Here is a 23,085-nt window from a genome sequence, read left to right on the forward strand (position 1 = left end):
CACATACACATATAGAGAGAGAGATGGCAGCACAATTGGAACAGGAGATATGCTGGTAGTTGTAAACTAAATTTGATTGATATAGTATTTTGAAATGATAAATACACTGAAACAGCTCAGTCCCGCATACATCATCATAAAACTAAGAGCTTGTGTTGTAAAGAAAGACTTATTGTGAACACATAGGCTGTAGGGTGGAAGTAGTGGTATTTTATTATCATAATTTTTTAAAGCTTGTCTTATGGAAAGTTTATCTTAATATATAAACTGATGATGCCATCATGTAGTTTTGTCGACATATTGCCAGATTTGTACCTATTTTTCCACATATTCAGTGGACAATACGCCTTTAATTTTGTTGACAAAATTATTTGAATATGCAATGTTGACTTCATTCTTGTGAAGTTGACATGATGTGTTTAACATAAGTACTAATATATTACCTATTTAAGTATTCTATATATTTTTCTTGATTGTTTTCTTATCAATAGTACAGAAATCTGTATTGAATTATAAAAACTTACATCTATAATAATACTTCACCTTGCAGTGAATTTTTTGCCTAATTTAAAGGCTGAATATTGCCACTTTCTCCTCTTCAAAAAATACAAAAAAAATAATCAAAAAATACAAAAAAAAATAAAAAATGATCAATTCCCCCACCTGAATTTCTTTAACCTGGAATTAAACTTGCAAAGTCCACTTCACATTTTTAGAAGAATGAGGGGGCTATACTACTCCCCAAGCATCTCCCTCAGCGTTAATATCCAGTTAAAGTTTAAGGGCAAGTTGGCACTCAATAATAACTCAAATACTGTTCATTCAATTCACTTACTTCACACAGTTGTTTAGATGTATGTTGATGTTCGGGCGGGCCTGAGAGAGGGCGAAACTCATTGCAAACTCACCTTTAATATTGTACATTTTTTGTCAGGATTCATATATAGTGACCAAACTTGGTATATAGGAAAAGTTTCGGAAAACCTTTCATTGGATTGCATTTTGGGGGCCTCTAGGGTCAAGATCACTGTTTCTATAAATAGAAATTGGTTGGTACCGAATAACTGTAGTTATGGTTAACATATTGTGACCAATTTTGGTATGTAGGAACAATTTATTGAGTACTTCCATGGGATTGCATTTGGTGCCCCTAGGGTTAAAGTCAAGTGACATGCACATGAACAAAGACCACCACTACATTATATTCTAATATTGCATCACATTTAATACTTGTCACTTTTATAAAAGGGCACCTTAAAACTAATTATAATCATCTTATTTTTCTCTTTATACTAGAATGTTGTAAAAAAATATATATATTGGATATTTCTATATTGGTCTTCGGTAGAACAATCATAAGGCAAAAGCACTTCACAGTGATCAACTGAATCCGAATACGGGATTGATGATTGTGTTATATATTTTAAGAGCTCTTCACAAAGAAGCAAAAGGCTTTCGAGGACGACTGGCTTTCTGGTACCCGTTTTTCACTGTTATGCACAGTTGTAGGGCTTGCGTAGTATTGCCCACTGTTTTACTATAGATTTATTTTTCTTGCATGTGAAAAATTCTGTCCGTTGTTGAGAATTTACCTATATTTGATGGGAGTAAAAATTGTAAACACCTTGTAGACTTCATTGCCGAAAAACTTAAAGGTTATTGAGATACAAGCCACTTAATAAGTCATATCATTCTCAACTGCTGTTAGGAAATATCTTTCATAATGGCACAATAATCTGGTAATTCTAGATTTTATATTTCTCTTCATTTAACTCCATTTAACTTGACCTGAAAAAACAATCTACATGTAAACATGCATATCAAACTATAAAGTCACTTTCAATGTTTTGCTAAGAAAAATATTAAAGATCGACGAAACTTTTGAAAATTAAAAAAGCTAAATTTTCATCTAGTTTCGTAATTAAAAGTTTCCTCTGGGGAGACATTCGCAGTAAAGCATAAAAGAATGAAAAAAGTTGTTTTAATTGAAATAAGGTTTGCATATCTTTATTTTTTTCTGTATGTAATCTAAATGAATGAAAAATTGTCATGTAGTAAAAATTATCAGCCTTAGGCCATACCAAATTGTTTTTATATTATGCGTCAACCCTTGTGGAAACTAGCTATCCTGAAATAAACCAAAACAAAAATCACCATCCTCAGTAGAATATATACACCAGAGCCTCCTTTCTAGACCATTCTTGATTGTAAGATACATTTCCACTGCAAAATTAGTTCAAATAAAACTTGCATTAAAGTGTGTTGATCATGGGAATCAGACACAATGCATCATTTCCTGGTATCAGATGCCAAGAATATTAGTACAAAGTATGAAGCATGTTGTTAACAGATGTGTTCTGTAGTCAGAACTTTGGTAGAAGGAAATAAAAAATATTTGGCAAGATCGTTGATTATGTAAAATATGTTGTTTAAATGTGATTGGGAACCCAAAAACTTATATGTCTGAGGACTGTAAACATAGAAATGATTTGGTATGACCTTAAAGATAGAATAATAAATAACAATTAAAATTAGGTCTTAATGCAATAAGATGGTAACTCGATATAAATATAGAAGACGTAACGTTGGTCTTGTGCTAGCCCCCTCGTTGTAGTATAGGTGTTGTTGCTGTGCAAAAGTGCTCTATTCTCTTTCCTTTAACTGAGTACACTGTAGTTATGTTTTACTTGTGTTTGTTATATAGAAAAAATTTCCATTCCTGTAGAATTAATAAAGACTTGTTCTGTAGTGTCCAGTACTGGTTTTGAGAAATATTTTTACTTCCCTTTTCAATATAACAACCATATTACAGGAAAATCTTCCTTGATATGGTTATTTTTCTGTTTATGTAATTCTCCTGCAACTCATATTCCATCATTATAATATTATCCCATAAATTGCCAAAATTCATATAAATTATTTGTAACACATGAATGTTGGTAAATTGAATTTTCAGTACAAAAAAGGAAAACTATAAAGAAGTTTATTCATGACATTGTATCTAGTCTAAGTCTGTGGGAACTGTTCAATCCAGAAATAAGAAAGGAACTAAAACTTAATATGATTTGGTAAAAGTAATCTCAACCCTAGCATCTCTCTGGCCCTAACCTAATCATTTGATGTTTATTATCTCTCTCTCTTCTCCCTTGCAGCAACAGAGCTGTCAAGTTCGCCGCCGGGGGACTATGCCCAGGAGATCCCAGTACGATCCGCGGGGGGCAAACAGAGCGGGCCTCCCATACTACCTCCACACCTGCTTCAAGTCATCCTCAACAAGGACACACCCGCTCATGTGAGAACTCTCAGGGCTTGGTATTGTATTGTGTTAAAAGGGTTATTTGAGATCTTTCGTTTTTGAAGGAAAACGTTGAGCCATTGTAATAGCCTTGGTATCTTAATAATCGGCGGCATCTGCTTGCAATACTTTTAACCTAGGGCATAACGCACAGAATGTTCAAGATGTTCAAATGTAACTTGGTATAATTGTTGCCAGAGACATTACACATTCTTGTACATCAAAGCTCATAACTCTGTACATACAAATTGCTCTTGTTTATTTTGCTCCAATGACGCTCATGTGAGTACTTTCATACCTTGTACTCTGTCTTCAAAAGGGTTTGTTAAGCCTACTGAACATTTGGTACTCTGTCTTCAGTGTTGACTGGTTACTTTTAAACTCCAATTATGCTCCTGTGGGTTTTCTCAGCTCTTTGTACTCTTGTATTCTGTAAAATTATGGGTTGTTTTCTTTGGGGAAGGATGCTCACGAAATGACTAATGATGCATTCATGCCAGGTCCGGTATACAAACACCATCATTGATGTAAGGTACATAGTTCTAATGATACCAGTGGCATGATCAGAGTGAGTTTATTGCTCCAATTCACTCTTGGCAAGATCTTGCTCACACATCAGTACTAGGTACTCTTTTAGCAGTAACTGCGGGGTATTGTGAGCTAATGTCTGTATTTGAAATATAAGCAGTGAATGACATTAACAGGGTTTTGGTACTGTGTTATGCTCTTGTAAGCACGGAAATGTTGAGAAATTGCTGCTTTTAATGCATTAACATTTTTTTTCTTCATTTTTTCCCCTTCAGTGTGAGCCTACATTGTTACCAGAACCAAACCATGTGATGCTAAACCATCTTTATGCTCTTTCAATTAAGGTAAGTGCTAGTCGGTCTTAATTAAATTGACAAAACGCAGTTTGTTTCTACTCAATTACAATTAACTTGATTTACTGTTGTACTACATAGATTGTTCAAAATTAGTAAGGTTTCATCTTTTTGCGAATCAATCTAGAAACAAATTAAAAACTTAATTCTTATTTATTTTTCAAACGTCAGAGAAAAACAACTACTAAAATTTCCATTTGAAATGAACTCGTGTTATTAATTTGGTCATTGAGCTATAAGCGCATGCACAAAAGCTAGTATAGAAATAATAGCGTAAGCACTAAGAAATTTTATTTTTGCTTCACTAAACAAAAGTTGGCAGCCAGGCTGTTTCCGGTTCTTGTAGACTTAAGTATTATAGAGTTATTGAGTATTATAGCAAAAATAATTGCTAATTATGTCTCCCCCTCTCTGGGGGAGACATATTGTTTTTGCCCTGTCCGGTAGTCCGTCAGTCCGTCCGTACGTCACACTTCGTTTCCGATCGATAACTGGAAAACCGCATGACCTAGGATCACCAAACTTGGTAGGGAGGTTGGTCGTGAGGTGTAGAGGATCCCTATTGTTTTTGGGGTCACTAGGTCAAAGGTCAAGGTCGCGGCGACCCCCAATATAAAAAACATTTCTGCTCAAAATCTTGAGAACGGTTTGACCTAGGTTCACCAAACTTGGTAGGGAGGTTGGTCATGAGGTGTAGAAGATCCCTATTGTTTTTGGGGTCACTAGGTCAAAGGTCAAGGTCGCGGCGACCCCCAATGTAAAAACCATTTCCGCTCAATGTCTTGAGAATGGTTTGACCTAGGTTCACCAAACTTGGTAGGGAGGTTGATCATGAGGTTTAGAAAACTCCTATATTTTGGGGGGTCACAAGGTCAAAGGTCAACGTCGCTGTGACCTCTAATGTAAAAAAATATTTCCGTGCAATATCAGGAGAATGCTTTGATCTAGGTTTACCAAACTTTGAAGTGAGGTTGGTCATGATGTCTAGATGATCCCAATTGTTTTGGGGGTAACAAGGTCAATAGTCAAGGTCGTGGTGACCTTCCATGTAAAAATCATTTGCGTGTAATATCTTTATGTCTCCCCCATTCATGGGGAGACATATTGTTTTTGCCCTGTCCGTCGGTCAGTCCATCAGTCTGTCAGTCAGTACGTCACACTTCGTTTCCGCCCAATAACTATGGAACTCTTAGACCCAGGAACTTCATACTTGGTATGCTAGTTGGTCATGACTAGTAGATGACCCCTATTGAATTTGGGGTCACTAGGTCAAAGATCAGGGTCAACGTGACCTTGAGGTGAAGAAACGGTTTCCACTCAATAACTAAAGATCCTTTGGGTCCAGGAACTTCATACTTGGTATGCTAGTTGTTATGCCCCCACAAAGTGGCGGCATATAGGGTTGCCCTTGTCCGTACGTACGTACGTACGTACATACGTACGTACGTACGTACGTCCCGAAGATTGTTTCCGATCTAATTCTTGAAAACCGTTTGTCCAATCCTCACCAAACTTTAAACACATGTTTGTGACCATCATATCTTGATCAAGTTCGATAGTCATGGAAATCGCTTTAGTCATTTAGGAGTTACGGCCCTTTTTTGCCAAAAATTCCCGAAGATTGTTTCCGATCTAATTCTTGAAAAACGTTTGTCCAATCCTCACCAAACTTTAAACACATGTTTGTGACCATAATATCTTGATCAAGTTCGATAGTCATGGAAATCGCTTTAGTCATTTAGGAGTTACGGCCCTTTTTTGCCAAAAATACTTCAAAAATATATGTTTCCAATCTAATTCTTGAAAAGTATGTGTCCAATCCTCACCAAACTTTACATACATGATTGCGACCATAATATCTTGATCAAGTTCGATAGCCATGGAAATCGCTTTTGTCATTTAGGAGTTACGGCCCTTTATTTGCAAAAAAAGACTTGAAAAATACGTCCCGAAGATTGTTTCCGATCTAATTCTTGAAAACTGTTTGTCCAATCCTCACCAAACTTTTAACACATGTTTGTGACCATAATATCTTGATCAAGTTCGATAGCCATGGAAATCGCTTTAATCATTTAGGAGTTAGGGCCCTCAGATTATCCTGAATAATCATTATGGCTTATTTTCTGTGACAAAAAATCGAAGTGGGGGCATCCGTGTCCTATGGACACATTTCTAGTTCATGACTATTAGATGACTCCTATTGATTTTGAGATCAAAAGGTCAAAGGTCAAGGTTACCTTCAGGTAAAAAATGTTATGTTGGCAGTGACCTTAAGCTTAAAAATGGTTTCTGCTCAATAACTAAAGAAAGCTTGTACCCAGGAACTTCATAGTTGTTCATGACTAGTAGATGACTCCTATTGATTTTGAGATCAGTAGGTCAATGGTCAAGGTCACCGTGACCTTGAGGTGAAGAAACTGTTTCCGCTCAATAACTAGAGAACGCTTGCAACCAGGAATTTCATACTTGGTATGCTAGTTGGTCATGACTAGAAGATGACCCATATTGATTTTGAGATCACTAGGTCAAAGGTCAAGGTTGCCATGACCTTGAAGTGAAGAAAAAGTTTCCGCTCAATAACTAAAGATCCTTTGGTTTCAGGAACTTCATACTTGGTAAGCTAGTTGTTCATGACTAGAAGATGACGCATATTGATTTTGAGATCACTAGGTCAAAGGTCAAGGTTGCCATGACCTTGAAGTGAAGAAAAAGTTTCCGCTCAATAACTAAAGATCCTTTGGTTTCAGGAACTTCATACTTGGTAAGCTAGTTGTTCATGACTAGAAGATGACCCCTATTGATTTTCAGATCAAAAGGTCAAAGGTCAAGGTTACTTTCAGGTAAAAAATGATACGTTGGCGGTGACCTTAAGCTTAAAAATGGTTTCTGCTCAATAACTTAAGAACGCTTGTACCCAGGAACTTCATTCTTGGTACGCTAGTCGGTCATGACTAGTAGATGACCCCTATTGATTTTGAGATCAGTAGGTCAAAGGTCAAGGTTGCCATGACCTTGAGTTGAAGAAATGGTTACCGCTCAGTAACTAAAGAACACTTGCACCCAAGAACTTAATACTTGGTATGCAAGTTGGTTATGTAGATGATCCCTATTGATTTTGTGATCAGTAGGTAAAAGGTCATGGTCACGATGACTGTGAGCTGAAAAATGGTTTCCGATCAATAATTGAATAACGCTTGCGCCCAGGAACTTCATACAATGCAAACTTCGTTTAAATTTTCCATGATTAATCAACAACACTTTCTTCTCTTCACTATTTAATATAATCGAATAAACCAAACTTCACTGTTGGTTTGTCTCCAGTCCAAAGTTACAAATTTCATGTCCATCATTTATTTTTTCTCAGCTACGACCACACAATAGGGGAGACAAGCGCTTTTTCAAAAAAGCAATCTCTAGTTATTACATTGAATGTAATCAACATTTTCAAGTCAGTGAATATGTTCTGCCCTTGAAAAGATTTGACACTTAATCAATAAAAGTGACAGACATGTTGACATAATTCAGCTCCCTGGCTGCTAAAAACCTGTTGAATTCTTAGTCAGTCACATTCTTGGTCAGTCACTTCGCTCCAGATTCTAAATTTTTCTGGTCTTTTGTTATATTGAAATAAATTCATAGTGTAATTTGAATATGCAAATGTGTTTTTATTCTCTCTTCAGGACGGTGTCATGGTTCTTAGTGCTACTCACAGATTCCGCAAAAAATATGTTACCACGCTGTTATACAAACCAATATAGCTGTGATAACCGACATTGTACTAGCTAAATGAATTGTTTAGTAAATAAATTCCTTGTTATAGTTATATATAAGTTAAAACTAGAGTGTCTTGTGTGTTTTGTGTGTAAATAAATAAATGTTATTTTAAAACAGCAGTATGTGAATATGAACTATTTTGTATTGTTCATGGATTATTGTTAATGGATGTGAATACTTAGGTATTCCTTATGCTTCGTATTGAGCTTTATTTATTCCATCTGATTGTTTGAAATAATTTCATAAGATCTCAGTTTGTACAGAGACTTGAGATAATGTTGGTTAAGTTGTAGAGATTTCTTATAGGGCCAGAGAAAAATTGTTTTCAGATTCTTAACCCTTTAAGTTGTTTTGAAACTATCCACCCAAAAATTAAGCAATTGTGAAAAGTGGTCTAAAATCAGCGAGATGGTGCTGAAATTGAACATAGCGTATGACTTTGGTTAAGAAAATAATATCTGCACATCTGCTCCATTTTAAAACAAAGAATCGGATAAGAATCTAAAAATATTTTTTCTCTAGCATAACTGGCAAGTGTCTCCTTCTACTAATTAATACTTGATGAGTTCCACCGGGCCCCAATAACTACGATGGTACTCGACTCAAATATCAATCTCAGTCTCAATTCATTTGACCACATTACAGTATGATGTTATTCAAAATTGCTAAAGAGAAAAGCATGTACATTTTTTAATCATGTAATGCTGTAATGTGATAAAATAAGTTGAGATTGAGATTTGACTTAAGTATTTTTGTGATATTGTGGCCTAGCATTTTCCACACATTCTGAGTTATAATCATTTTTGGATGCCGGCCATTATGTTGTGGTTGGGGATAAAAATCGATGTTAAAGGAAGTAAAACTTTATATAAATTTGGCCTATTGTCATAATGAAGATCTTTGGTTTATACATATTCATTTAAGCTTGATTGTGCAGACAGCAGAAAGCTCATTGGAACACCTGGAGTCTGATCCCTGGGTAGAAACAGTACTGAGTCCATTTTCAGAGGTCATCTGAAGTACAAATTTGTGTATGATTCAATAGTCCAACTTGATGTAGAGATGGAACTTAATGATTTTGGTTGAGAGAGACACTAGCTAATTAAGGGTTTTGGGGTAAAATCATGAGTACAAGGCTTCAAATGCTGTAAAAAAAATCATGCAATCTGCAGTTGTGCCAGTTAATAAGTTATAACATAATGTAAACATTCGAGGTTTGATATTTTGTCATCCGAGTTTTGTATGGTTTTTGGTACATCATAATGTTTTGTTAGTAATAATCATTTATATTTTAATTGTTTTAACATATGGACATTTATTTTTCTTGTGAATGATTAACCAGCAACAATCAGATTTCCCTCTGAAGGTTAATTTTTCTACATTGTTGAACACAAATTGAACATACTAATCAGCTGTAGATTTTGGATTGATTGTAATTATTACGCAGATAAATAAACACCAGAAAGCTTTTGTGAATTTTACAGATGTTGACAATTGGGACTTAGGCATTCTAGGATATCGATCTAAAAAAATAGAATAGGAGTGAGAAATTCAAATTAGGATTGTGCTATATTATCTGTAAATATTCTTGCATGGCAGTTGAAAACTGGAGCATATGTGAATGATAACTCATTATCCTCAATTTTGGGATTGCAAGTTTGGTTGCTAAAGAACTTCAGCAAACAGTTCTCCTCGTATTTAAACCTATCCAGCTATTAGCTGAAGCTATACCAATAGCGAAACTCTACCAGAGCTCTTGACATTTCCATCTCACATTATAAATCAATAAATCAAATACTGCAGAAAGATAATTTATAACCTCAAGTAAAAACTTACTTTCCATTACAAAAAGGCACATTTTCAAGGTCCAAACAAGAAGTTTTTCAAATAATCCTTGTTTTTTGCAACACACTTTTAATATTGCAACATTTATCCACCATGTTGGTAAGCCATGCAGATTCCCCCAATAAACAATAGAAGCATCATATAATGAAAGAAATGGCGAGAGCTCACTTGCATGTACAATTGTCAGAGCTTAAGGTGTGGAGTAAAAATAAGGAAACAATGCTCTTATAAATTTGAAATCAGAGATGTAACTTGAATATCATCAATATAATGACATGAACTCCCTTTACCAACATTGAGGATAACCAATCATTTGTTGTTGTTTTTCACGTAATTACCATCCTTGTTGAATACAAGTATTAAATCCTGAGTATAGAATTATTGTTATCATGTTTTTTGTTATGTTGAATGTTTCCATACCATCCTATCAGGGATCTTAGGTCAATATTTTGTTGACATCCATCAAAGATAGCGAACTATGACGTAAGGTCTGTTAGTGTTATCTGTTTATAACGCTGCTGTTTGACATAGATATCTGCATGATTTAGTAGCAATGTCTGTATGTAAACACGCAGACGAAAACACTCCAAGCTGTTTATCATTGATAAAGATTAAACCCTTTTTTTAAGGATTGACATTAAATGTCATAATTTTAGAAGAAGTGGAGAGAAGTTGAATTGCTAGCATGGTCATAAAACAAAATGTTCATGTAAATATTGAACTGTTGATTTAATGAAAAGTGGTAATCTTTTGAACACGTAGTTCATTGACCTACATGAAAGATATTTGGCTGATAAATAATTGAATCATTCTTGTCTGTATTTTAAGGCATTGTGTTCCAATAACATATGTTATAAGTGCAATATTAATATAGTATGTGGTCTAAAAAACATTCACGGCCAAGCAAATACCCATAAAAACAGAAGCTGCTCAATTAGCACTATTTATAGTGCTTTTTTTCTATTAGGTGGCCAATAAATATATAAACTTTAAAATAAATAGCATATGGTTTGTTAATCCAATTTCGTCGCTTTAAAATTTAGTCATCTTAGACGAACAGCCTTGACAAACAATCTTAGACAAATAATGTGGCATTGCTACAGTACACTAGGCATATGGTTAATTGGAAAACGAGCTGGCTTGATGAAATTTTAACCACCATATCTGCAAAATATCTGCATATGTTTTCTGGTTTATGCTTGGAAGTTACCCTTGTGTGAAGTGTTAAATGGTGTGATATGATACAAGAATTGTGTAAAACTTTTTTTATCAATGTTCTTGTGGTTGCATAAAAATTGTGGGAAATGATATTTTCATTCGGGACATGTGACATTTTTTTCAGTTCTATGATAAAAAAAATGACTAGTTGTAAACAGCCTCACTAAAGACCATGTAAATAATTGTTTTAACTTGTTTAACATATTTCTCTGTGGTATTTGGCACAGTAGTATCACTATATGATATTGTTTTGTTTTAGTGGGTACATTGTTGATTTATTTGTCGTGAAAGGCAGACAAGACCTCAAACATTCTAATGTCAAAGTAATGAAACAGAGTTTTTGCAAGATATACAAAGGTTTCATTGTTATGAAAGACAACAGCATTAATAGAAGAAACTGAACATCATATACCTAACATACTGCACTACATGTATTGAAAGCTGAGTATATTGTAAGATATAAAGGTTGGATGTTATTATTAAAGTACATTACTGGCTAGCATTTCTAATGATTAAAACCATTAAATGTTTCATGTTTCACTGTTTTGTATGGTATACAAAGTCCAATTTCTATGCGAGTTCCTTGTATTGTCTTGATAACTATTCTCTGAAGAAACATAATTTGGTTTTGTGATAACCATGTGGATATCTCCCTTTTCATTGTTATCTGCATCTCAAAAGCTTCAATAATTGCCCTAACTAAGAACGGTAGGAGAATATGAATTTTGGTATCATATTTATGAAAAACTAGACGGATCTATTTGTCTGAATTATCTTGAGAAGTGACCTCATGAAACTTGGTAAGATGTTTACGAAAACAATACAAAACAATTTGTCTAAAAAAATCTCGAGTTGAGCCCTTATGAAACTTGGTATAATAATTATGAAAACAATATGGATCATTTTGCCTCAAATAAATTTTGAGTTATTCCCATCACCCCAGACAGACAGACAGACAGACAGACAGACAAGCTTTGGAATCCAGTTGTGATGCTCTAAATTTAAGAATAAACGGAATTGTATAACATTTCAAATATCATTTGTTAGTTGTTTTGTTGTTGATGAGGAATGAATGAAATGAATTTTCATATGATGATGTTGAGTCTTGTTTTATATTTATTTGAAGTTATAAAATAATGTGAATAATGACTAGTTTGAAACATGCATGTAAAGAAGGGGTGTAACTTTTTTGAGTTCTACCAGTGGTAAGCATACAAATGTAGCAATGATATACTGGATGCATTAACTGAACATGACCTCCATTTTCTCATAAGGTCGTTAAGTTTTGTATGAAAAGGAAAGGCCATGAAAAAGAAAGTATTTTAACTGTCTGAACAGTGGTTGAAATTAGCACATATGTGTTTCAGGCTTGCTTAAATTCTGTATTTTTAATAGTAGGGCTTGTTAATGTTTTTGATGCCAAGCACTAGTGTAAGAATTTTGGCTTTTTCAGCTAAAGTCTAATTTCGATGATTGTCTGAACACTGAAAAATGTTAACTTTATATTATGCAACAATGTTTAATGAAGTGTAATTGTGTAATTCAAACATGTTATACAATGTTTTTTACCGTACACACAAAAATATTTATTCATGGTGGAAGATATTTTGTTGACTTATTTTTGTCAGGACCTTATAAATAACATTAAAAACATATAAAAAAAATATATAGTGATGCTATTGAAGACTTCACTTCATTTTGATTGTTACTTTATGTTGGTTGTGTGCCTCTGATTATCTGACACTAATTTCTCGAAGCATCTTAAGCCTGACAGGTTTACACTGTGAGTATCTTATTTCATTTAGGCAAATACATTACATGCTTATACTGCATTTAACATAACAAAAGTATTTTGTCATTATTATCCTTAAAATCAGATTTTTAGAAGTCTCAATACTCTTTTAAATGAGAAAATTACACAAATTATTTCAAAACTTAGCTAAGCTGAGCTTAGCTTAACCTTGTTTTAAGTGACCCAGGTTTGTTTTGAAAATTGGGGCAAAAACATTTTGTGATGAAATGTAGACTTATGACTAGTGTTCACTTGGATAAAAACAACAACATGTATATGTACAAGTACATGTATAACATGTAACATGTAAACTACCTGGATTTTTTAAGGAAAATGGAAACTATTTTTAAGATGGAATTTTACAACCCTTTTTTGAAAGTTTTCTAAGAGACCAGATTTGCTTATAAATGTGCATTAGCAGTTTAAGGGTAAAGATACTATCACAAAGTATTTGATACATCTCTCACAAGTATTAGAGTGATGTAAGCCATTATGGTAATATATTTTTTTAACAATAGTGAGGGTGGATACATTTTCATTGAATGAAAAAAGGACACTTAATGTATTCTCATCTTACGCTACAGTCTTACTTGTTTTTCAATATCGCTCATATTACCATGTTTCCTTCTTGAAAATAAAATTATGTATGATGTAGGATTTGGATTGTTTACTTCTTCAAGTAGTGCCTGAAAGACTGTAGTACTGTCCCTGTACATTCAGGTCCTTACTGCAGTCGGCAAACACTCCTTGATTCACCATAGAGTGCTGTAGATCATCGTCAGAAACTCATGTGTGACGTTTCCATTCCACTAAAATATTGTTTATTTTCTAAGTTTACTAGGGTTGAAATTTTACTACTGTTCGCAACTTGATAATAACACAGATTTAAAACCAAATGAATTATTCAATAAAAACTTTATTTCATCTGATTGAGTAATGGCAATGCAAATTTTAACCTTCCAAAATTGACCAAATTCAAGAAATCCAGAAAAAATGACCCTTGTTAAAGATCGCCCATGGGTTTCTGATTTTCTGATGATGGCTGTCGACAGATTTTGTTCAATGTTAACCTGTCTCTTGTATTTCAAAGATATTGGTAAGTCTAGTAAAGATTGTTGACTTGTTTGCTTTTTGCTCATTCCTTTCCTCCGTGTGTTGGAATCATTGTTGCAATGTAACGTGTTTGTAAAATAATGTACTAGTATTTTAACTATTTGAGTGGCGAAAGTGGAAGGGTTTCAAGTGGTTTTAGATTTAAAAAGCACATGTTTTTCTTTTCATCCCTTCATTTCTTGTTAGCATTTTTATGCTTTACCCATCAATTTCAAACCATGAGAGTCTTATATCAAAGTGCATCTTTTATAAATGGAGTTTGGATGTTTGATGAAATTTATATTGCGTATATAAAACACAGTAAAATATAATTTATAAACAGTTTAGTTTTACTCATTTGTCAAATTACTTGTTATATACTGTAGTTCTTGATACTTTCATTTGCCATATGGATTTATATATGAGTGTATCGATGATTGATGTATACATGATTGTATCGATGATTGATGTATACATAATTGTATCGATGATTGATGTATACATGATTGTATCGATGATTGATGTATACATGTATACATGAGTGAAATTATAATTGGTTAAACATGCGTGTATTGATAATTGATGTATACATGAGCGTATCAATAATTGTTGATTGCATGGAGTTATACATATAAATGATGATAGTGAATGAGAAGCTGTTATATTTTGAATGACTGTGTTATATTACATTATAGAATGTATAAACAAATGGTAAATTAGAATTTCTTTATTCAAATTTGTTAGAGAGAATGCATGATAAGGTCTTTATGCACAATTGTATTAACTGCAAACAGCTGATATTGTTCTGCACTAAGATCTAAAAATGCTTGGAAATCATAGGGCATTTTAGTTTGTTCATTATTTTCTTCAAAACGTTCTTCATGTCAACTGTAACATAGACTGGTGTATAGCATTTCTCTGTGTAAAAATGTAGACAGGACCCAAGTGTAAGATATTCACTGTATATAAGCACACAACTAATACATGAAGAAAGAAGGTTTTTAGTTGCACATGTTTGTAAAGTGCTGAAATAAATAAATCATGAGTATATTAATCATTTCCTGTGTTGAGTGTTTTTTTCTTTCTCCTATTTGTTCAGGCCCCACTATTTCAAAGATACAGAAGCATCTTATGCCCCAGTCACATTTTAGTTGAGATTTATTGTAACCTGCAACCATGTTAGTTGTTGCTGATCTTGATCTGTCATGGCTTTATGCTGCCAAAATTGGGCTTATTGAAATTGCACCGACTGTCTTGTGTGTCCGTCCAGTGTTCCGTTTCCAGGCTGTAACATTGTCACTGAGGGAGGGATTAATTGGCTTGGCACATGTTATCGAACCATAAAGGTGATGTGTCACATGCAAGACACACAACTCTACTTCAAAGCCCAAGGCCATACTTACTGTTTAATCATGACAGAATGTTACATATATTGTACATACTATACAGAGAGAGAATCCATGTCCGGGCTGTAACTGTCCTGCACGGAGGGATTTTATAATAAATTTGCACTAATGTTCGGTACATAAAGGTGATGACCCACAACCCTACCACTGAGTTCAAGGTCACACTTAGTTTAATCATTATGGAGTGCTGCATAAATGCAAGTTCAAGTTGACGCGTCATGTGCAAGTCCCATGACCCAACTTCAAAGTCAAAAGGTCATGAATGGAGGGATTTTAAAATTGATTGGCACATGTATTTGGTACATAAAAGCTATGTGTCGCATAAAAGACTCACAACCCTTTCTCAAAGTTCAAGGTCACACTTACAGTTTAATCATTATGGAATAATTGATGTACACATGTATGCACATAGAGTATAATAGTTGGTCATGTCTGAGCTGTTACTGTGTCATGTTCAGAGGGATTTTAAAATTTGGTCGTGACTTTGTTCATTACAGCGAGTCATAGTGTCGTGTGCAAAACCCTAGTCCCTACCACTTACTTCAACACTCCCCACCCTTGAGGTCAACTATCATGGGGTATGGCATATTTATACAGTTCATTTTAAATCTTCCTGAATGACATATTAGAAATGGCGTTATCAATTGAACTGGATGACACGGGGCATTCTTGTTTATTTTTTATGTGATACTATAATAGGACCTGTCCCTGACAGGTTGCATCGTGAGGCATGACTGTAAGACTGCTTGATCAATCACACAGTCGTGTTTTCGCACACACAAAATCATGTTGTCACAGGAAAATTTGATCATGTGATTACCAAAAACCACCAAGTAGTAGGCAGGTGTACGTTGTAATTTTAATACTTGTCCCATCTCTCGATGTGATTTGGGCATTACTAACATTAACCTCTGAAAGATAAAGCTCCTCATAGTTTTGTTGATTTCAAGCTACTATTTGCTGATAAATAGCTTGTGACAGACGAACTGGTTGCTATAATATTCTGGGGAGCAGAATAAACCATGTGTCCTTGACCTTTGATCCACAGACATCGTAAAGGTAGGCAACATTTATTTGTGCATTTTGTGCCCAACTTCTATGCCATAACCATACTTGAATGAATGTAGTTACAGTAACTGACACATGTAAGGTGTTTAATCTCACAGAAGAGGAAAATCTTGATTTTTTTACCTCGACCTTGGATGCAGTTGTCAAACATTGTCATCCTGTGGTGCCATGTTTCATTCAATTAAGCTTAACATTGCTGAAGTTGGAGACTGATAGTGTAGACAGACAGCCTTAATTAAACAAGGCTAGTCACCTGATCTGTTTTTCAACTGGTCTACTTTTTCTCTCAAGCATAAATGTTGTAATTGCTAAATGTTTCCATATACTACATCTACCTTTCATATAATTATTACCGGTATAGAGTTTTAATACTATGGGGGCAAGTTAGGTGACCAAATGACAAGAGGCAAAATATGCTCTGGATGAAACAATAGCAACATTTTAATCTTTTAAATAATACTAGTTTGTATTCTTATTTGCAAATGAAACATTACAACGGTTTAGTTGAAACTTACTCATTACTATATATAAATTACAATCATGAATTTGTTTCATTTTCACACCTCATTTAAAATTAACTGTGTTAATGTTGAAATGAGTTTGTTTCACTTGGCCGATACAAAAGTATGAACAATCAAATTATTATACATGTATATTGTATGTTTTTATGTTTGGAATAATGGTTGCATATCAAGACTTTTTACAACATTATTATTCCAGAATTGTTTTATGCAGAAAGAAGCTATTTTTTAACCCTTAGGCTGCTGATGGCGGTTTTTAAAGGCTTTGCAAACAGCTTGGAACCAGACCAGACGCCGAGTAGCCTGGTCAGGTTCCAAGCTGTTTGCCACTCAGTCAATATATGCCCAAAGTTTTAAGTAAATTGAAAGAAATTTAGAATAAACCAGACAACATTTTTGAGCAGATGACAATTTACCCAGCATGCAAAGGGTTAAACAAAGATGCTAACTGGATTTTAAAAGGACTTTTTGGTGACCCTAGTTTCGTAGCATGGGACTATTTTTTTTATCTTAATTGAAATAAATTATGTTATTTAACTTGTATATCGTCCGAGTATTAGGGAACAAAATGTGCAAAAGAAACTAGATTGTTTTCTAGGGAAAACATACGTCTCCCAAGGAACTACACAAAGAGAACAACTGTCACTAATTTCTGGCCAGTAGTTGCTAAGAAATTGTGTTGTGACAAAAAGAGTAAATAGAGATACTAATTCAAAACTAATTGATATTCAAATTAATGTGAACATTTAATTATGTCAAATCCAGTATGGCCACCAGTACACCATCTTGTAGCCTATTTAAAAAAACATTATCAAGCACCACACCAGTCCTGCTCAAGACGAGTATAGATGTAATGTATCAAGATGTTGCATAAACTGTAAATATAATTCATAAAATTATGACAAAATCCAGTATGACTTCCAGTCGCGCCGACAAACATTGGGACATCCATCCACGGTAAAAGCGACTTACAAAGTCATGTTTTAATGAATATGCAGGAGCCATGGAGACAACTCTTTTTCCAATGAAATCACATGTTACAACTAAATTCTCTTGCATAACCCTACATTGTCAGTCGTCTCCAGTGGAGTGGTCTTTGAAGCTGTTATAAAATTTGTAGTGATCTGGCAAACCTAGTTCGATTTCAGCTGTTGCTTATACAGGGGGAGAGGGGCATAAATGGGCATATTTTGAGGTGTTTCTCAGCATGTAACTATTTCCTGCTAACATATTTATCTTATCAAAGAACAGTTCCAGGAAAACAAACAGGGAACAAAAGATTTTCAGTACATTTTATTCTTGGATAAATCACAGCAAAACCATAGAACACATTCAAGTAAAACACTGTCACACTAATATGGTCATAGTATTGAAAAAAATCCAGTAATACAAAACAATATGGCATGTACTAGATTACCGCACAACTAAGATTCTAAAGCAGATATGTTTAAATGCTTAAGGTTTATGTTACTGCAATTTTAACAGTACCTTTTCGGATAAAAGCAGGCATTATTTACGAAAATATACCATTGTCTATGTCTTGAGATTATCGGACGAACACAGTGGTATGAGATTTTTGTTCAATCAAATCAAAACCACATTGACTAAATAGCCTTATTAAAATCACAGTAACATAATAATACTTATTGTAAATAAATGAAGCTAATAATACTTCAGAATTAAAACAGAGTTCAAGTGATACATTTTTCATATTAAACAAGGCTTTATTTGCCGTACTGATTGATTGAAATCGCCATAATTTTTAAATGAATATGCACTGGAAATATAATATTTTTGCAAGAGGATAAATAAATACTTGTGTAAAAGACCATGACTTAACATTTAAAGTGCATAACACTTGTTCAGTGATTAAAGTGAAAAGATAAAAATGACTATATGTTAATAAAGCAGGGCTTTGTCAAAAACAAAATAATTTTAACCATAATATATGTTATCACTTATTTGGAGGTCTATATGAAAACTAATGGTTCATCTACCATAGCTGTGCCAAACTGAACACGATTAATTTTCATACAGACCTTCAAAAATAACAGCTTCAATTGAATAATTCTTCACTTTATAAACAAACTAGTACACTGTGCAATGCTGTAACAAGTGTAAAATTCTATTGGAAACATCGGCTGATTGCTCAATATAAGGTATATGATTACATATTTACAATCAATCATTACCTTTCATTTGACAAAACCTTGTTCCAAAATAAAACACATAATTTTGATTTAAATCAATGTTATCCAAGTACTGTTAAGAATGTCTTTCCAACAAGTTGACAACCAATTAGGTCAGAATTCTGTTTAATTAATTAGCTTAAGCTATTAACTCCCCTCTACAAGTGACAGCAAATAAAATGTCCAAGAGAAATACCTACATGCATGTTCCAGCCCTAAACCATTAAACTTAAATTCAGCAAGTAAAATAATCCAAAATAATTTCACAATGGTCAATTATTACTGGCAATTTATGAGATTTTTTTCCAAGCTCGTGATTAGGAGTGCCCATTTGTAACTAGCGGTACATGTAATACAGTGTCTACACAGATTAATTAACTGTACAGTTTCAGGCATCTGACCACATTTGCAGTCTTAACGCTGGTCCTTAGAGGAGGCTCATGATATCCTCTCCACGGGTACATGTGGCCTTGGAGCTGTCATCCTCCACATTCAACCCAGTCACCTTCCCATCCTGAACCACCATGGCATACCTGTATCAAGGAAATTTAACAATATTAAGATTAATTTAAGCCCAATTTTGATGACTGTCATAAGCTGGATCAATCTTAAGTCTGATGCCTAATAACAGTGCATCCATTTTTAGAAGCAACAAGGATTAGGATTTCTCTGGTGGGGCTTGAACTTTTTCCATCTAGACCACTCTCATTAAACTTTTTAGAAATCTTTCATTTAGTTCATACCAGATTAACTGACGGTATGCAGAATGTAATACTGGCAGGCTCAAATTTCAGACTGATGTAAACATAAAGGAAAATATATTTGGACAGTGTAAACCATTAAACTAGCTGAAAACACAATTTATTCAGATCATATACCACTGGACCTCTTTCACCCCGAATTATTTTAACTTGCCTCTTGGAACAGACACGGCCCAATATTGCTGTAACATCCAGCTCAAGGTCAACAGCCTGAAAGTTTCAAAAAAAATAAAAGCTTGAGAAAAAAATTAGTCTGGAAACACTTGTCCGCACACTTGAATTCAATGTGTTGCAAAAATGAGTTATCTAACTTGATTTTTCAGGAAGGTTTAATGGTTGAGTTTTGTTGTATAAAGTCTCAATGCAATACATCAAGGGTGAGGTAGTACAGCTCTCCTAATTCTTCGAATAGTCTAGCTAAAAATGAAATACTTGTATTTTATAAATATGACTGGTACAACAATAACATTGTTATAAAATAAACAAACCCTTATTGCCTTCACAATCGACCTTTAATAATATGTTAAAACATTCATAGGTACCTTTGTAAATGTACCACATGTATCTGCCAAACACCGGACCTGGAAAAAAATATATGTAGTGAGACATTTCAAGAAAACTTCAAGCTGCACTCTCACAGATTGACAGTTTTGACTGTTTCTCAGAATCAGCTGATTTTCAGATCAATGCCTTCAATTAAGTCATATACGATACATCACAAGAGAATATATCTTAATTGTTTGGAAAACTGTCGAGAATAATTTGTCTTTAAGCGTTAGTAAAGCTTTCCGCCATAATGATAAAACATCAATTTTCAAAGGTAATTATTAAAAACTGTGATCTGATCTTTTGTCAGCAATTTTATATCACTGCTTTCCAGACAGTTACGCCATCTTTTGCTCATTCAAAGTCAAATATTCTTTTTAAACAAATCTTAAGCAAAAAAGAAGAAACGAATAAACTTCTTTTCTACAGATATACCGTTCAAATACAACTTCTGTTCGAGCAAGCTCTGATGCATAAAAGCAATGACATTTAACTGTGTGACAAACCTTTCCCGAAGGATCAAACTTTTTGCCAAATGCTTCCATGACAAAAGGATCATTGACTGAAACACAGTTGATTGAATCTACTCCCTTTGCCTTGATTTTGTCAAAGTCTGCTACAAATGTTGGCATATGTTGCTGAAATGAACAAAATTTATATGTACAAAAGATAGATTATATATATACATATATATATATACATGTGTGTTATTGTCAAGGCACATCTTTTTTATACAACATTGTCATTGGCATAAATGTTATGAGCTCTTGTCCTCGTACTTTTTCTTTTCTGTTATTTCAGTGTCATAATTATAAAATAAATTTAACTGACTTAAATGATGTCATCATGCAAACTCCCAACACTACTTTCTGCACTTTTGTGTTTTGTTTTTTATCCATGAGCTTAATTTTCTTAAAATGTTTTATGTTATGAAACCAAAAAAAAAATCATTAACAACAGCAGGAAATGCATTCCTCTTCAAGAGTATTCTCTTGATGTGAATATAAATATTTTAACTAAGCACTGTTTCTCACATTTTCACATGTAGGTGTAAAGGCACCGACTACAGCTACAATAACATGTTTGCCCTTTCCAAACGCTGTCTTTGTGTTCACTTTGCCGTCTGGATTGCCCTCAAACAGATCAACGTTTGGCAATTCCTCCCCAACCTGAAGCATGGTATAGGTATTTTAAATGAATTGATAGGAGCGACATATATTTAGAATTTTTAAAATCAAGTCTTCAAAGGCATAAACTCTTGAAGAAATTAGTACTGGTTGAGAAGCAGTTTCCGACGGAAAGCAGTTTCCGACAAATCGCTTTTTCGCGTACTTTCTTTAGATCTTCATAAAGAAGGTACTGCAATTCAACTATATGGTAACTAGGCAATCAAAAGTTGAAATTCTTACCGAGACACGTAAGTAACTTTTATTATTATTTAATGTTTAATGTGTATTTTTCATTTTGTACACAAACTTGCACGTGGGGGATTTGCACGCGCAGCGTATTGCGCATGCGTGTGAACCTAATTTGCATATCTATGAATAGCTACAAAGTTTTCCTAAATTGACTTATACAAACGATGATCATTGTGTACATATTTGTGAACACTGTTGTCATGCTAGTTTCACACCCACATTCACTTAAATGTATACAAACACAAGTTTCCATCAGAAATCAATCAAAATATCATTGATATTCAGTGTCTGCCTGATTTCGAGTATGAATTGACTGCCGTAAATCTTAAGGTTTAAATTTTTCGTAAATGCTGAAAAATTAATAATATTTCTCTTATTACAGTCTTATATTTAGTTTATTAAATAAACGGATAATACAAACACACAGTAGGCACCTTAAATATGCCCCGCATTTGATTTGTCGGAAACTTCTTCTCATCACAAGCTAATCAGAACAATGTAAGTACCCTCTTTGCGCCCCTATTAGATACACTATATGTGACGTCACACATGTGAAAAATATATCGACAATAGCAGCTTGAGCTGTAGTTATCTAAATTGTGAACAATTTTAGTAGATATTTAAACACATATAAATAATTCAATAAAAACGTATAAGAACTGTCGGAAACTGCTTCTCAACCAGTAGAGCAACAATGGTGTGCTTTCACTATTTATACGACTAAAATAAAAATAAATGTTACAGGGAAGTGATATCCAAATATGGTAGAGTTCGTGTTGATACAGCTTCTCCTGAATACGTCAAAACAGCATGACTTCTGAGCGGTGACCTTTTTTGTTTTTAAAGGTCAAACTTACATCACCTATTTCTTTGAGTACAGTATAATAATGACCTGAGTAATCGAGCAAATGGTATTGAACCGATCATTTGCGGACATTGATATTAAATGTTAATCGACTAATGACAGTTTATATAAAAGCCATAACAAACGGAATACATGACGTCATATATGCTGAAAATTTGACAGTTCCAATAAGAGGAAGTAAAAATCTGAAATGTGTATTGCGTCAAGTACTGTAAAGTCTAAAGAAACATCTTCAACCTTGCGCTACCTTAATTGGTGCCATAATTGAAGCCTGGCTGGTTCTGATACCGCGTGCTATGAAGTTTGAATTGTTCGAAAGAAGCTTGACAACTCTGCTCAGTGTCCTCATGTTATCTCCAGTTATCTCCTCAAGTAAATATTGCCGGTAATTTCCTATGATGCACCACTAACCAG

At 34.0% G+C, this 23,085-nt stretch overlaps 2 protein-coding genes across 7 annotated transcripts in view; one reads left to right on the forward strand and one right to left on the reverse strand.

Annotated features, from left to right (window-relative positions):
• Positions 1–14,954, forward strand: part of LOC128209688 (5'-AMP-activated protein kinase subunit beta-2-like) — a 37,730-nt gene extending 22,776 nt beyond the window's left edge. For all 6 annotated transcript variants that reach the window (XM_052913847.1, XM_052913846.1, XM_052913851.1 and 3 more), the window contains 3 exons: positions 3,153–3,292; positions 4,099–4,167; positions 7,857–14,954. In XM_052913847.1, coding sequence (XP_052769807.1) covers positions 3,153–3,292; positions 4,099–4,167; positions 7,857–7,934 — 287 coding nt within the window. In that variant the 3' untranslated portion in view covers positions 7,935–14,954. The remainder of the gene's footprint in view (positions 1–3,152; positions 3,293–4,098; positions 4,168–7,856) is intronic.
• A 3,213-nt stretch (positions 14,955–18,167) lies between these two features.
• On the reverse strand, positions 18,168–23,085 carry LOC128209689 (peroxiredoxin-5, mitochondrial-like). Its single transcript, XM_052913852.1, has 6 exons — positions 22,919–23,085; positions 21,423–21,557; positions 20,895–21,026; positions 20,385–20,423; positions 19,997–20,052; positions 18,168–19,614 (listed from the first exon to the last, which is right to left on the reverse strand). Exons 1-6 carry the CDS (start codon positions 23,018–23,020, stop codon positions 19,509–19,511), a joined length of 570 nt encoding a protein of 189 aa, XP_052769812.1. The 5' UTR covers positions 23,021–23,085; the 3' UTR covers positions 18,168–19,508.

This window comes from Mya arenaria, chromosome 11 (assembly GCF_026914265.1).
Source record: "Mya arenaria isolate MELC-2E11 chromosome 11, ASM2691426v1".
Lineage (NCBI taxonomy): Eukaryota > Metazoa > Mollusca > Bivalvia > Myida > Myidae > Mya > Mya arenaria.